Below are 14,347 nucleotides of genomic sequence, written 5' to 3'. Positions count from 1 at the left end.
ACTAATCACCAGCTTAAAAGAAAATTTTGATGATAATAGAAAAAATAATTATTAATTTTGCACGATTTTTCTATACAAAACCACTCACATAATAATTGCATATGTCCCAATTAATATCATGTCTATATAAATATTATTTAATACTAGATCGATCAACTGTCCCATGACACAATGTACCCGCCGCGGGTATATTCTTTGTTGTGCAATGACCATTTCAAGAAGGCCTTTTCAAGAATAATATATCTCGTCATTGACAATTGTCATTGCCAGAGTCTCAAGGCAAGGCATTACAATTTTGTACCCCACTAATGAAAAGCCAAATTTCATACTTGTTTGTTGCCCCAATTTGTTTATTCTCAATTGACACTCTGTTTTGCGAGAGAATCTCAAATCACATTTTAATAGACTAACTTAGATACATTTTAATTAATTCTTGCCAAAAAGATTGCATTGAGATTGTGTAGTCCAAGCAATGATATATATCAAATATTCGAATACAGTTATGGGTTAGATTTGTTGAGCATGGTTGTGTGTTCATCTTGTTCATTCCTTTTCATCCGAGTTCGACTTCTCTTAATAAATTAGAGTAATTTAAATTATCGTTTTGTAAATAAAATTCTCTGCCAATAACTGATCCTCAGATTAAATTCAAATCTGTTCAATAAATTGGATAAGTGGTAACTCCCCCAATGCTCGCAATTGCATTTGCATAATTGCATTGCAGTGTTCCAAATTCCAATTTGAATCGGAGTTCAAACTCAGATTTCACCAAAACACACACAATATAGTAGCCGTTAATTAGCCGTTAATTCCGTTGTAGGCCCCGCCCAATTGTAGAATCCGAGACCGCTTTGAATAATCTCCACCCAAAAAACAGAACAACACATGACTCAGCGACAACCTAGCTGACAGACTGTCCACCTAAAAAGAATTACAAAACAAAAAATCCCACATGGGCCACGTCACCAAATTGACACTAAATAAAATAAACAAAACCAAAATAATAATAAAATAATAAAGCAATTCCCATACAGGGAGGCCTGCCTTATTCTTCTCTTGCTGGCCTCTCCTCACCAGTCACAAGTCACCACCAAAACCTCTGTATATATAAACCAAACTCTCTCTTCCCCCTCCTCACATTCTCTGCTTCTCTCTCTCTCTCTCTCTCTCTCTCTCTCTCTCTCTCAATTGGGTTCTGCTTAATTTTCTCTGTTTTTTTTCCTCATTAAAAAAGAAAAAGAAAATGGCACTTTGCTTTGGTTATTCAAAAGCCATTTTCAGAGTTTTGTTAGTCTCTGCAATTGTCTTCTTTGCCATTCTATCTCCATCTGCTGCTGCTACTACAAAGCCCTCAGCTTCTGCTCCTTCCCCTGCCTCCACTCCTGCTCATGCCCCTGGCCCTTCCAGTGATGGTAAATTCTATTTTCTTAATGTCACATTTTCCATTTCATTTCTTTGTTTATAATCAGATCTGAAGGCATTTTGTTCATTCTTGTTTTTGGATATTTTATTTTATTTTGTTGGCATTTGGTTTTTGTTTTCCTTTCTGGATTGAGCATTGGGTTTTTTTTTCTCTCTCTTATTAATCTCATTGTTTATATTTTTATTTTTGGAAAATTTTGCAGGGACTTCCATAGACCAAGGGATTGCATATGTGCTGATGCTAGTGGCTTTGGTGCTTACATACCTCATTCATCCGCTGGATGCATCATCTTCCTACGCTTTCTTTTGAGTGTTGGGATTCTTTTTTAGGTGAATTAGAAATGGATGGGATTTGATTTGTAGACAAATGACAAAAAAAAAAAATTTGTTGTTGGTATTTTTTTTCTTCTTTCCATTATGATGTATTTGACTGTGATTGTGCATATATGAATTAGACAAATTAATGAATGGCAATGTTTGAGGCTGATTAAGCTTCTAGTAGATTGTTATCAAATTATTGTTCCTTTCTTAATTTCTGTTTTATTCTTTGCTTGTATATATTGACATGTTCAACTTTAATTTGAAGATATACATGTATATTTCATATCTTCATCATCATTGTGCATGGAACTTCTTGCAGTATGATTCAAACAACACAAAAGAAACTTTTTGCAGTACGAGACTATTTGAACTCAAACAATTGACGAGTTAAACCATTTTTCTTTTCTGTAAATTTAGGATAAGTTTTTTTTTTTTCCTTAAAAAAATGGGGTTGACAAAAAAGAAGAAAAATGATTGAATTAAAAAAGAAAAAAGAAGAAAAAAAAAGGGGGGGTGTGGTTGTAAATCCGATCATACAATTCAAGTTCAATGCGTTCGAGCAATGAAGATTGTTACTGTTGATCACCGGAGTTGTGCTTTCAGTTCTGATAACTTGGCAGAGGTTCCATATGGCTGTGGCATTGAGACCCCAATGCATCCTTCTTCAACTCCCATGAGAGTTCCCAGAGCAACTCCTATCCATAATGGATGAGGACTCCATTACTCCATTGACTTTCAAATTTTTTCGATTGCCATTAGCGTACTTAAAATCACTGAATAAATAAAGTCACTGTTTGCATTATATTTGAACTTCAATTATAGATCACTTTTTTCTCTGAGTTTGAATGATATCAACAATTTGAAAATACAGCTGGTTATATCAACCCAAAGCTTAAGAAAGTTTGAAAAGAACTTGGATATCAACAATTTATCTTGTATTGCAGCAAAGAAAACATTTGCACTACTGTGCTGCAATCAAAGACTGAAAGTATAGAAGGGAAAAACTTTAAATCCTGGCATTCCCAGGCTCCATGAAGACGATCTTTTATTCTCCAAAATTCCTGTGTTCTGTTGCTTTTGCAGCCTCTCCACCACCATGACAGGAACATTGTGATTCCCACAAAGGAAATCTCATAATTCGTGACCCTCTCAAGGTAGGTGTCTGATTGAAAACCTTGTAAGCTTTGTACAAGTAAACCAGAATCCCAAAACCACGATCAACGAATGTGTCACTTTTAATCATTGAGTCAGATGTCTATAATATAAAAAATACTTGACAACTTCATAAGAAGAGACAACTATCCCAACAGAAGGACCGGCCCTACCAACACGAGGAGCAACTCCCATAAACAGCCCCTTCATCCCTCCATCCCTATTTGAAACAAAAAGTTCCATGGTTGGTTAAAAACATAGAACATTTGAACATATTATTACAGAATTAACAACAATGCAATTCATTGTTTATATTGCACTTGATTTCTACCTCCAAATTTCAAGCAAAGTTGTTCTTGTTGTCATCTTCAATGCCCTTGCAGGATCCTTCTGCAAAAAGAAAACTGTTAAAAAACAAGCATAGAAATTTTTTTTCTTTTCTATTTTGGGTGCTCTCGACTCTCATGAATAATTTCTGTAGCGTCTAGTCTATAGGATTGCTTCTCTGTTTCTTTCGGTACAATACAAGAGAAGAGAAAAGAAAGTCAGGGTGAAGCTTATTATAGAGAGATACCTCTATCTGTCGTCGGGTTTTTGCCACATCTAATGGACATGTAGCAGCAGCTGCAAGGCTCCCTGCAACAAACCCAGCAGAGAAATTTGCTCCAAGGACACTGGCTGCGTTGGCTTCATCACCCACAAGACCAAGAATTCTTCGCCTGATCTGCACAGAAGGGGCAAATAATTAAATCAAGTTGTCTACGCCTGCCAGTGCAAGGTATAAGAGGAAACCAGAAGGTAGCTTTTGAATTTCTTGAAATAGTGTAACTCACTGGCTCAAGGGTTGACCAACATATTGCAGAAAAAGGAACATCACGAGCAAGTTGCGCCCCGAGGCCAGTCCACAAGATGCGAGAGTTTTGTACTGTAACAAAAGAAAAATAATAAAGTCATCAACAATCCTATCTTAACTAAAAGGCAACCTTAGACCTATTCCAATACAAGATAGGTATGCATCAACCGGTGTCATTTATAGGTTATTACATGATCATCACATCATCTTGATCAGCTGCAAATCAATTGCTTAAGAGATATAGGGAAGTAAAGAACTAACTCAAAAGTATAATTAGGAGTTCATTTACAGTTTTGAAGGAGGCTATTGCTCTTGACAGGGTTGATGACCCCATTCAGTGTCCCCCAAACTCCTGGAGGCTTCACACCAGCTCGGGCTTCCTTAAATGCCTGCGGTTAAAGAAGAGGGCACACTATGAGAAACTTCAATTTTGGGGGGGAAAAAGGCTACCCTGTGCATAAAAATAGTTCTCTCCAACTATGTAACCTTAAAGATAAGCAGATACCTGAAGGGCACTTCATCTATGATTTGCAAAGTACGAGATACTTTAGAGAAGATATAAAGTTAAAAATAATAATTAATAAGTAAGCCTAGATAATAAAAAAATTCAAGGTAGTAAATATTCATTGTCTTGTCAGATGTTAATTGCATTGCCGAAATAGGTCATAGATCCTGAATAATAAATCCTAATTTTTTATTGTATTCGGGTCATTAACTAAGATAATTTGTTGTATAGTTACTGAAATCACACTCATGGGATTGGTCGAGAGGTCTTGACAGGGATAGCATAAAACCTATGGATATGAGATGAATACCAGTTCACAAGTCAGGAACAGTGTAAAAGGGTGATAAATGACATCAATCTACATCATTAAATACCTGCATGCGCGTCCTTGCGAGTTCAACAGGGTAACAAGAGATGCAAGCTAATGATCGTGCTAGTGACCCTGCAACTAATGGGACATATGGTGTCATTTTTGGAGCATTCTGAGTCGTGAAATCTTCCATCAAATTGCGGAAAATGTCATAGCAAGGCATGTAGATCCCCACCTGATTGACAAATATAAAACAATAACTACCAGCAACACAATTTCCAGAACAAAGTGCATACCACCTTGCATCATCCACAGCATTGGATCTAACACTGCAAGGAACCATTTAGATGAAAGAGGTAATCCTTGGTAAGAGAGAGACTTACAGTTGGTATGGCCAATGTTAAGCTTGCTGTAGTGCCCCTCCAGAGTCTCCAAAATCCTTCCTGCACCAATTTATTCCTGTGAAACCCCTCTAATATTATTAAAATATTTGCCTACAAACTCATAGGTGATGACCTAAATAAGCAAATAGTCCCTTAATGGGGATACAGTAAGCATGTGGTGGACAAGGCATTGAAAAGTGTCTTAAAACATGAAAAGAAAATGCCATGCATGTAATGTAAGGCATCGCAAATTTCCTTGTGGCACTGGCATACAGTCAAATGATATGATGCAATACTCGCTTAATAATCACTTTGAAATATTATCTACCATCCAGCATATTTTAGGTACTTCTCTTGTTCCTTCGTCCCACCGTAGAAAGAAAAAAAAAAAAAAAAAAACCTAGTTACTCTATCTAAGACTTCACACGGCACTTTCAGGTTTTTCCACTATAAATCAAAGAGAAAGTGAGTATATAAAACCCATGCCTCTATGACAACAGACAGTAAGGTTCAAAGCTTTGCCAAACAATATGACATCTGCTGGATTGCAAAAGTTGCTGTTTAAGGATAGATACTTGAAATTTTACACAAGCAAGAGGTCATCTATCACATAATGAAACGTAAGTAACTCCTTTTCGGGAGAAGAATCTACTATATATTTAAGTTTTTGCATCAACCAACCTGACGTATTACTTTGAGCAACACATCCAGTGTTCCTTTATACTGGTTACAGTCTGGAGGGCAGACGATCTTGGATCCAAGTACTGAACTTGTGCGTGGTGTGGAAGATCTCAAATCTGGAAGCATCTACAGACAATCCCAAAGCCATTACTAAAGATGCTTCGTTGCAGAGTAAATAAGATAAACTCGATAAAAAAAAACAACTGCATACATACTGTGTTTGTTTCAAAACATGCCACGCCACATAGCCCCTGATAAGGAACTCCAGCAGCCTGCGCTTGTAACCTTGTCTGAAGGTAATGCAATAAATGGCGCATAAAGTCAATTAATTTTGATAACGAAAACCTTAAAGTAGAGAACTTTATAAGCATGCAAGCTTCACAAATGACTAATCTCATCAAGCACAGACGAATCAGTTTCAAAAGGGCAACTTTTAAATTAATAACGTTATATTAATTCACAACCACCATATATGATCTTCTCAATGGGTTTCTTAAGAAGACAATAGAATCTTAATCACAGCATATGGGAATTTTACTACACAAAACGTCCACAAGATGAAGAAACGAAAAGCCAAAAATGGGCATCTTCCAAAAAGTCCCCAGAACAGATTATAATATAAGAACCCAATGGGGAATTGAAATTGCGAACCTTGGCAACATCAAGAGGGTTAACGAGAATCGCAGAGACAAAAGCGGCGCCAGCAGCAGAGAGAGCCCTCTCTCCAAAACCCAAATTGGCATCAGATACGCGCATGGCATGGTGCTGCTTTCGCTGTTCTTTGCCATCCTTGAACATGGTATCTACGTTTCCTTCAAAATCAACTCTGCTAGCTGCTGTGCTCATCCATGAAGGCAGGCCGTGCCTTGAGGCCACCATTCGTCTCTGTGTCTCTATGTTTTCGACGAGTGTATTATTCCAATATTCAAAGTTTCCGAATTTTCAATTTTTCGTGGGAGAGACGCGAGCTGCGTTATTGCGTATGTGTTGGGATGCTGTTATGATTCGTGGCGAAATTGGCGTGGAGCTGAGGGCGCCAAACAATTGGGGCTGATGGTCTTCTCCTCTTAATTGTGGATGTGGACCATTATCGTAGAATTTTCTGGTTGGGCAAAAGTCTAAGTTGGAAAAACTCCCACTTGGCTTCTATGGGCTTCATGTAGATGCTCACTAAAAAGTTGGGACTTATTTTAATTGGTCTGAAACTGAGCCCAATAGTTTGATTAAGTTAAATTATATATATATATATATATATAATACAAGTTATAGTCTAAATTATAGGGGAGTTTCCAGTCCTATTTTACTAGACTAGATCCCGTTGGCTTGAATTGATTAAGTTAATTCTTATTTTTCACCCATCAAATATGGATCGACAATTTTTCGCGTCTCATGTAAATATAAGAATGTATATGTACCTAGCTAATTCACAATTCAAGTTTTAATATGTATTTTTATTTTATTTTAATAGTGGATGTATTATATAAAGTAGTATTTCTTCAGTATCATACAAATGATAACTACCTATTCTATTCTTACAAGTGGATAGCACATGTTACATGAAAAAAATAAATAAAAAATTTTATAGAGCCAAGACAAAGAGATACAATCCGGAAACTTTTCTCAACAACAAAGTACGAGTACGAGTGAAATCGAAGTAAGAATCATCCCCTGCCACAAAAGACATCAAGAGGGCTCTTTGAGATGGTTAATAGACTGGCAATTTTTCCTGCGTCTTTGGAAGCCACAAATGGGATCCTTTTTCTGGCGCTGTTGTATAGTAATTGCCTGATATGATAAGCTGCCATTAGAGAGAAAATGCTAGCAGACACCATGACCAGTTTCACAGCAAAACCAACTCTCTGCCACTTCCTTGAGATGAACAACTTTCTAATGCAATCAGTGAGAAACCTTCTGCTGTGAGCAGCAGGTTCAGCTTTCTCTTTCAATGTCTCTTTAAAATCCCAATTGAAAGGGACATTGTTTTCATTGCCAAAACATGCTTTCAATTCTGTCACCACATCAAGTGCCCTTCCTTTATGTTCTGCCACCTTTGCTGATAGACTTACTCTGCTTTCTTCCAAATTGGTGAAGGCTGCATGCCTGTCCATCTGCTGCCAAGAACCCATTCTCTGCATGAGATAGCCAAATGTTAAAAAGAATTTGGGGATGGACAAATTGGCCAATCCATAAAAGCAGGAGCAAAGAAAAAGAAGACGAAATCATGTTGAGGGGCATGTTTACCTGTAAAACCATGAACATGTTCTCAACTTCCTTCACTGAGTTTCTAATGTCAACCAACCTCTTCCTCTCCTCAAATGGGGCCTCTGCAAAATCACAGTAACCAGCAGGTTCTGAGCAGAATTTACAAGACCTGCTATTTTCTCTAGTTTCATTGTTGAGCCAGCCATGAAAGCCCATGCTGTCTTGATGGGAAAACTGCAGGTCGTTCTTAACTCCCTCAAACAAAGACATTGCCCATCAATCAAAACCCACTAATATTGTGGTTTTCAATGTTTTTCCCTTTAATATTCTTTGCTCACCAACCATGTTCAATTTTCTCAGCTTTTCCCTTTTCTTCCCTGTGGTTGTTGAGGCTTGAGAGCCTGAAACCACATGGAATATAATGAAGGGTAGGCCTTCCCTTCTTCTGTTATAGTTTGCATTAGGTGTTTCCAGACAGACAATCATTTTGGTCACTTTTTCTTTCTTCTTTTCTTAGTTGGTTTTATTCTTTCTTCAAAGGGAAGATTTGACTACAGAAAAAACTGAATGGCTTAGCTGGTCATGCCCCCACACCCTCACTCTCATCACGTTCTTCTTCTTGTCCTTTTTTCTTTTTTTGATAAACACTCATTATGTTGTGTTATGTATGTGATACATGTAGCATAGCATCATAGCATTTATTATACAAAGCGATATTGAGGGAGAGGGAAATTGAACTTAGGATCTCAAATACAATGTTAAATGCTCTTAATCAACTGAGCTGCAAGTCCCTTGCATAACATCAATCATTTCGTTTAATGGCAATACGCAACTTGTATTTAAAAACTGTGCACCATTAATTTAGGCCCCATGTGACCAACTCATTTTGTTGAGAGGTTACAGAAACAAACTCTACTCATTTCTGTGGGAGAGACAAATTGGGGCCTTCCTCAGACTGGTATTGCATGAGGCAGAGCAGAGTATAAACGGAGCAAAGTCAACTACAACAGAAGCTCTGATCCATTTGAATTTTGCTAATTTAGCTACAAACCATTGACCATGCTGCTGTACTTCATCACCACTCAAAAACATATGCAGTCAAACAATTTCAAACGACATATTTACAAATGGAATTCTATTTTCAATGCGACCAATGGGAACCTGAAGAGACAAAAAATTTCATTAGGGTAAAAGAAGAGCAAGACTGAAAAGGTCATCATTTGCATGGACCCAAAGATCTCTTCCAATTTGCAAATCTCTATCGTTGCTCTTGGTGGTAGGTTGAATGGGCCACACTGACCCCACCTGTTTTGATATTCAAAAATCTCTATGATAAACGAGAGAAAACATTTCATATGATCTCTCCGTTTTCTTCTGCAAATGATATACCTCCTTTTCCATGGGCTCCCTCTCCCATGATGCCTCAGATTTTGTGGCCCACTTCAAACTTAAAATAGTAAATTTAAATTGAGCATGGTTCAGGCTCAGGCTCAGTAAACTTGAAGGTGTGGGCTTAATCCCATGTCATTCTCATGAACTTTTGGGGTCAAAAAGAGATTAGCATACCTTGTATTTTAAAGGTATTTGGAACAAAAATCTTGGCTTTTCCTGCTTTTTTTAAACTTTTGATGCAATTATGTCCTCTCCGTCACTTGATGAATGATCCCTGTACTTTTTTGTTTGCACATTTTTAGGCCTTAACCTATTATCTTCTGTGAAAGTGATTTTAAGTTGTACATGTACATATGCAGGGTTATGGTATTTTGTCCAATAATGTTATCATATTATCTTACCATCTTGTCAATTTAAGCTCCTAATAAGTAAAAATAACGACAAAATTGTCAGACAATAAGACATTCACAATTTTGACGGAAGTACGATAATATCTTTCATTCGAATCGTACAAATGATAAAACGTGAATTGTAGAAGAAGATCCATGCACAAAGCAGATGATTCCGAGATTAATTCTCTTGGGTGATTTACATTTCTAGTTTGCAACTATATGAAAAACTTTAGCTTACATAAATAAAAGCTATAAGTAGGGTTTAAAACCCAAGAGAACGAGATAGATTATCCAAAATTGAATTGGTACTATCGCAAGGACCACATCCGTTGCACTAGACACGGCGTTTGCCCATTGAGACCACTGTACTGGGAAAGGGGCTGTAATTGAAGAAGAAGAAGAAGAAGATCTGATTTATTGTCCTTTGAGTTGGTTTTTCAGAGAGCTTTGGAAATTGGATATTAAAGCAGCTGCTATGCTCTGCCTCAGTGTTTTGTTTTAAAAGGGTATGCAAGGACACTGTTATCTTTGTATCAAGGTAGGGTGGGGCTAAACAAGCCCAGACCCCGACTTAGTATTAAGTTATTTTGTTGACTTTTCCTTCTCTCTCTCTCTCTTTCTTATTGGAAATGATCAACCTGTTGAGACTTGAGTCACAAGTAACAAAATAAATCTCAATAGTATGCACCATTATGAACTTGAATTATTGGACCGAGCTTTGTAAAAGAGTAAAATTCTGACATATTTGATTAATACGTGATCATTTATTGTGAGAAAAACAAAGTGTCTCCCAAATAGGTGTAAGTTTTTGATTGCCAAATACCAACTTGAACTAACACTGGGATTAACTTTAAGTAAACAAAAATTGAAGATTTTGGACTGCAAAGGATTGAGATGCATGACATTTCTCATTGGACAAAAAGAGTAGAGAAAGGGACCCAACCCAAGTACAGGTTTTGCAAGAAGAAGATCTGATTTTACCAATACAGCATAATTTATCTCCTTTGGAGAGACAAAGTCTAGTCAGAGAAGGCATGCAACTTGCAAGTGGGTCTGATTATCTGATGTATGAAACGAAACCTCGTATTTCACGATGCAATTTACCAACAGTAAAAAGGTGTTTTGAACGTTAAAATTACCAACAACCCAGCAAGTAGCAAGAACCCTTTTGTGTAAAATTTGACCAGGAAAAAGATTTACAGGTTCTGTTGGCCGGAGATTCAAGAAACATGCCGGGATTTCACCTGAAAAGCAAGCTGACAATGTCTGGGAATTTCTGAAAAAGCAATGGCCCCTCTCACCCTTTTCCTTTCCAAGAGGTCTAGGACTAGGCTTATAGACTGTTCGCTTAATATAATGGTTTCTAGGTTTTGGGGTTTGGAGCAAGGCAAAGGCCAACATCACCCTTGATTCACCGTCTGCTCTCACTGTTACGTGTTCTCATCAGAGTCAGAGTGCCCAATATGGGTCAATGACTTAATGCTGCCGTGCTATGTTTCACTTATTAAAATAAACTCATAAATCCCTTTCAACCCAAACAAAATGCAAAACCAATGTCTCTCAAATGACTAGTGGGTGCACCATTCAACATGAAAACAACTTTAGCTTTGAATGTGGATTAGTTCAACGGTAAAATGGTAAAAATGAGATAGAGCTGTGAACTCGAAACTTGAATGTTTTAGGACTCGTTTTGAAACTTGAATGTTTTAGGACTCGTTTGGGAGTGCTTCTCGATAAAGTACTTTTGCTCATAAGTATTTTTCAAGAGTTTTCAGAAAAAACTCTTGAAAGCACATAGTATGTGCTTCTTCAAAAAGCGCTTCTATAATTTAGAAGTGCTTTTATAATTTTCTGTCAAACACGATTAGAAAGCACTTTTTACATTATCGGAAGTACTCTTATTAATTAAATAAAACAAAGTACAGGTGTGTTGGCAAAATTAAAGTCACTAGAATAATTTATCCCCCACCATAAACGGTTTATGGTTTATATGGCATAACGAACAAATATCTCATACGAGTCACAGGCGCCACTTCAGCAAAAATCAAAAATTATAGGATCAAGCCAAAATCTCGCATCATTCATTCAAACTCTTTCCTGATCATCATCATCATGCCTTCAATTTCAAAACAAATTTACAAAGTGATTAATTAACTTAATTATATAAACTACAGAGCATAATTTACTGACAAGTAGATCAAAACTCAAACCACTCTCGGGCACTCAAATCTGTCGAAGCATTTCATTCAAAGCGCACCGCTTTCATCACAAGCACCTTCGAAGTAATCCTCCACGTCATCCCACTTACACGACCGGAAATCGAGCGACAAATCGGAGAAATCTTCATCTTTTAACAGCATTTCCGGTACGACTCTCATTTCGTCGAAAAATATCGGCGCGGGAGCTTCCGGTTCAAAACAATCGTTCAGCAAAAACTCAGACTCAAACGCCCCGAAATCATCTCGCTCCGAAATCCCAACCGGTCTCCACTCGATTTCGGCCTCACCGGGGCTCAAAACAGAGGTCGGAGAACGAAGACTGTGATCGCACTCGCCGATCACAGCAGCGTTGGGGGACGTTTCCCAAGAAATCGGTTTGCAGTCGTTGTCCGGAGTGGCCGGAACGGCGATTTCGGGTGGCTTGATGAAATTGGTGAAGGCCAGATGTCCTTTAAACGCAATGGCGGCTCTGTCGTACGCCAAACCGGCCTCCTCCGCCGTGTCGAACGTTCCGAGCCAGACCCGGGCCCGGCTAGTCGGGTTTCGGATCTCCGCCGCCCATCTCCCCCACCGCCTCTGCCGTACGCCTCGGAACTTCTTCCCGTTCGGGGAAACATTGTTGCTTTCGTCATTTGCTCTGCACCTCGGAGCCTTAGGCTTGGAGAAGAGCCTCGGAGCACTGCAGTCTTCGATTCTGATTTCGTTAATCGTGCGCTTCACGACGATTCGTTCTTCGCCCTCGTCGCCGGAGGAGTCGGTGGCGTCGCCGTCGGTGAAGGAAATCCGTACGATTTTGGGGGCTACGATATTGGATTCTGGGGAATGCTTGGTGAGCGTCTTGACGAACTTGGTTGTGACGTTTCGATGCTCCGTGTACTTGGTTCGATTCATGGCTGTTGCAACAGACCAAGAGAAAAATCTAGAAATGAAATGAGAAGAAGAAGATAAATTTGCAGAGCAACTGTAACTGATGAAGCATTAAGAAAAAGTAAAAGCTGAGAATAAATAAGAGCTGAGAGAGAGAGAGAGAGAGAGAGAGAGAGAGAGAGAGAGAGAGAGAGAGAGAGAGAGAGAGAGAGAGAGAGAGAGAGCAGAGGAGTCAAAATGCCAAGAATCGCAGTTTTATAGGAGTATCTTAGCAGCCTCCGACAATTTCGTTTTTCCTCTTTTATTAAAAAAGAATGTTTTTTTTTTCTTTAACAAGGAATTAAATAATTTTAAATTTCATTCATAATTAACAAGCAAATAAAAAACACGTTTTAATTAAGATTCGTTTTTTAAATTTGGGGTTCATTTTTTTCGTCTGGGACGTTTTGAAGCAAGAGTTTATGGTATGTAAAGTTAAAACAACGTCGTTTCATGGATACTTTATCAAATAGATTATGATCGGTGGTTAAGTCCGAGTTTTTGGTGAATGGATTTACATTAAATTTAAAATATTTATTTTGAATATATATATATATCTCTTATAGGAAAACAAAATTAGAAAACTAATATTAAATGGATATATAGCAACGGAAAAGTTATTTTTTGCTTGGCGACCAAGTTTCTGCTCTTCCATTTTCCATTTTTTATTTTTTATTTTTTATAAATGAAGTCAACCTCTAGTGATTTTTGTTTTTAATTTTGAATTGCTTGAAAAATATTTGAAGTTTTCTAGGACATAAAAAAGACAATAAATTAATATTGTGGGCCCCGTTGATGCTTGCGCTCCAAGAAACAACTTAAAAACATTTCCCAGTTCCCACAAAACTACAAATTTGTCTCTTAGTTATCCCTTTCCTCAGTTACCTTATTTGATGAAAGTCATTAATTTATTTTCACCAAAAAGAAAAAGTCATCCATTTATATATTCCTGCTTTTTTTAAAAAAATAAATCAATTAAAATTCTGTCACTCCAAAAATATGGGTCGTTGACCAACCAAGACCATTCATTTAATGCTGAATTTTTTTAAAATAAGAAATAAAAATGGAAGAAAATCATTTGGGTCAATCTGGGCTGTAAAACTTACGGATTTTGTGGCTTGGGAATTGGCTTCAATGAAACTGAAAAGACTTGCTCTTCTCTGCTCTGATTTGTTGCTGTCAACTTGCCACACATCACGCTCCTTTTCAATCTTCTTCCTATTTTTTTTGGGTTGATATTTTCCCAATTAATTTGAAACTTGGAAGGCTTTATTTTGGGGGGTTTGCCCTGACAGAAATTGCCTCTATTTTCATGAAAGGCAGGGGATGGGCAAGGAGATCAGATTTTTTGCTTGGAAAGAGAAACATGTAGCAAAAAAGTGGGTTTGTTTTCAGCATGCAAAAACCAGGATATTTCCTTACTTGTCTGTTTCACTTCCTTTATGAACTTTATTTTCTAGTGTATGCATAATCTTTGGCATTATTTTCAATCCATGTTCAAATAAAAGCTTTTTATAAGCAATCTTTCTTAATAAAAGTGGAAAAGTTGTCTTACCTATATCTACTTCAAATTTCAAAAATTAAAAATGTTATTTGAAGCAAAGGACGG

At 37.5% G+C, this 14,347-nt stretch overlaps 4 protein-coding genes across 4 annotated transcripts; 1 reads left to right on the top strand and 3 right to left on the bottom strand.

The window, feature by feature from the left end:
• Positions 871-1,936, top strand: LOC18784721 (arabinogalactan peptide 16). The gene is made up of 2 exons (XM_007218592.2): positions 871-1,412; positions 1,626-1,936. The coding sequence occupies exons 1-2, from the start codon at positions 1,244-1,246 to the stop codon at positions 1,730-1,732; spliced, it is 276 nt and encodes a 91-aa protein (XP_007218654.1). The 5' UTR covers positions 871-1,243; the 3' UTR covers positions 1,733-1,936.
• Positions 2,518-6,665, bottom strand: LOC18786682 (mitochondrial carrier protein MTM1). Its single transcript, XM_007218044.2, has 10 exons — positions 6,279-6,665; positions 5,843-5,917; positions 5,628-5,753; positions 4,947-5,006; positions 4,628-4,798; positions 4,038-4,137; positions 3,729-3,820; positions 3,470-3,619; positions 3,227-3,285; positions 2,518-3,115 (listed from the first exon to the last, which is right to left on the bottom strand). The coding sequence occupies exons 1-10, from the start codon at positions 6,504-6,506 to the stop codon at positions 2,983-2,985; spliced, it is 1,194 nt and encodes a 397-aa protein (XP_007218106.1). The 5' UTR covers positions 6,507-6,665; the 3' UTR covers positions 2,518-2,982.
• Positions 7,082-8,433, bottom strand: LOC18785861. Its single transcript, XM_007220071.2, has 2 exons — positions 7,869-8,433; positions 7,082-7,756 (listed from the first exon to the last, which is right to left on the bottom strand). Exons 1-2 carry the CDS (start codon positions 8,097-8,099, stop codon positions 7,289-7,291), a joined length of 699 nt encoding a protein of 232 aa, XP_007220133.1. The 5' UTR covers positions 8,100-8,433; the 3' UTR covers positions 7,082-7,288.
• LOC18785136 (pathogenesis-related genes transcriptional activator PTI6) lies at positions 11,552-12,887 on the bottom strand. Its single transcript, XM_007219250.2, has one exon. It carries the CDS (start codon positions 12,721-12,723, stop codon positions 11,860-11,862), a length of 864 nt encoding a protein of 287 aa, XP_007219312.1. The 5' UTR covers positions 12,724-12,887; the 3' UTR covers positions 11,552-11,859.

The sequence above is a fragment of the Prunus persica genome, chromosome G2 (genome assembly GCF_000346465.2).
Source record: "Prunus persica cultivar Lovell chromosome G2, Prunus_persica_NCBIv2, whole genome shotgun sequence".
Taxonomy (NCBI): Eukaryota; Viridiplantae; Streptophyta; class Magnoliopsida; order Rosales; family Rosaceae; genus Prunus; species Prunus persica.
The sequence above is the reverse complement of the archived record's forward strand: the minus strand, read 5'-3'. Positions and strand labels throughout refer to the sequence as shown.

Coding starts and splice junctions, on each gene's coding strand:
- LOC18785136 (XM_007219250.2), bottom strand. CDS start 12,723: ATGAATCGAACCAAGTACACGGAGCATCGAAACGTCACAACCAAGTTC.
- LOC18786682 (XM_007218044.2), bottom strand. CDS start 6,506: ATGGTGGCCTCAAGGCACGGCCTGCCTTCATGGATGAGCACAGCAGCT. Junction 4,799..4,946: donor TAACATTGGCCATACCAACT/GTAAGTCTCTCT, acceptor TTTGTCAATCAG/GTGGGGATCTACATGCCTTG. Junction 3,116..3,226: donor ACTTTGCTTGAAATTTGGAG/GTAGAAATCAAG, acceptor TGTTTCAAATAG/GGATGGAGGGATGAAGGGGC.
- LOC18785861 (XM_007220071.2), bottom strand. CDS start 8,099: ATGTCTTTGTTTGAGGGAGTTAAGAACGACCTGCAGTTTTCCCATCAA. Junction 7,757..7,868: donor ACATGTTCATGGTTTTACAG/GTAAACATGCCC, acceptor TATCTCATGCAG/AGAATGGGTTCTTGGCAGCA.
- LOC18784721 (XM_007218592.2), top strand. CDS start 1,244: ATGGCACTTTGCTTTGGTTATTCAAAAGCCATTTTCAGAGTTTTGTTA. Junction 1,413..1,625: donor CCCTGGCCCTTCCAGTGATG/GTAAATTCTATT, acceptor AAAATTTTGCAG/GGACTTCCATAGACCAAGGG.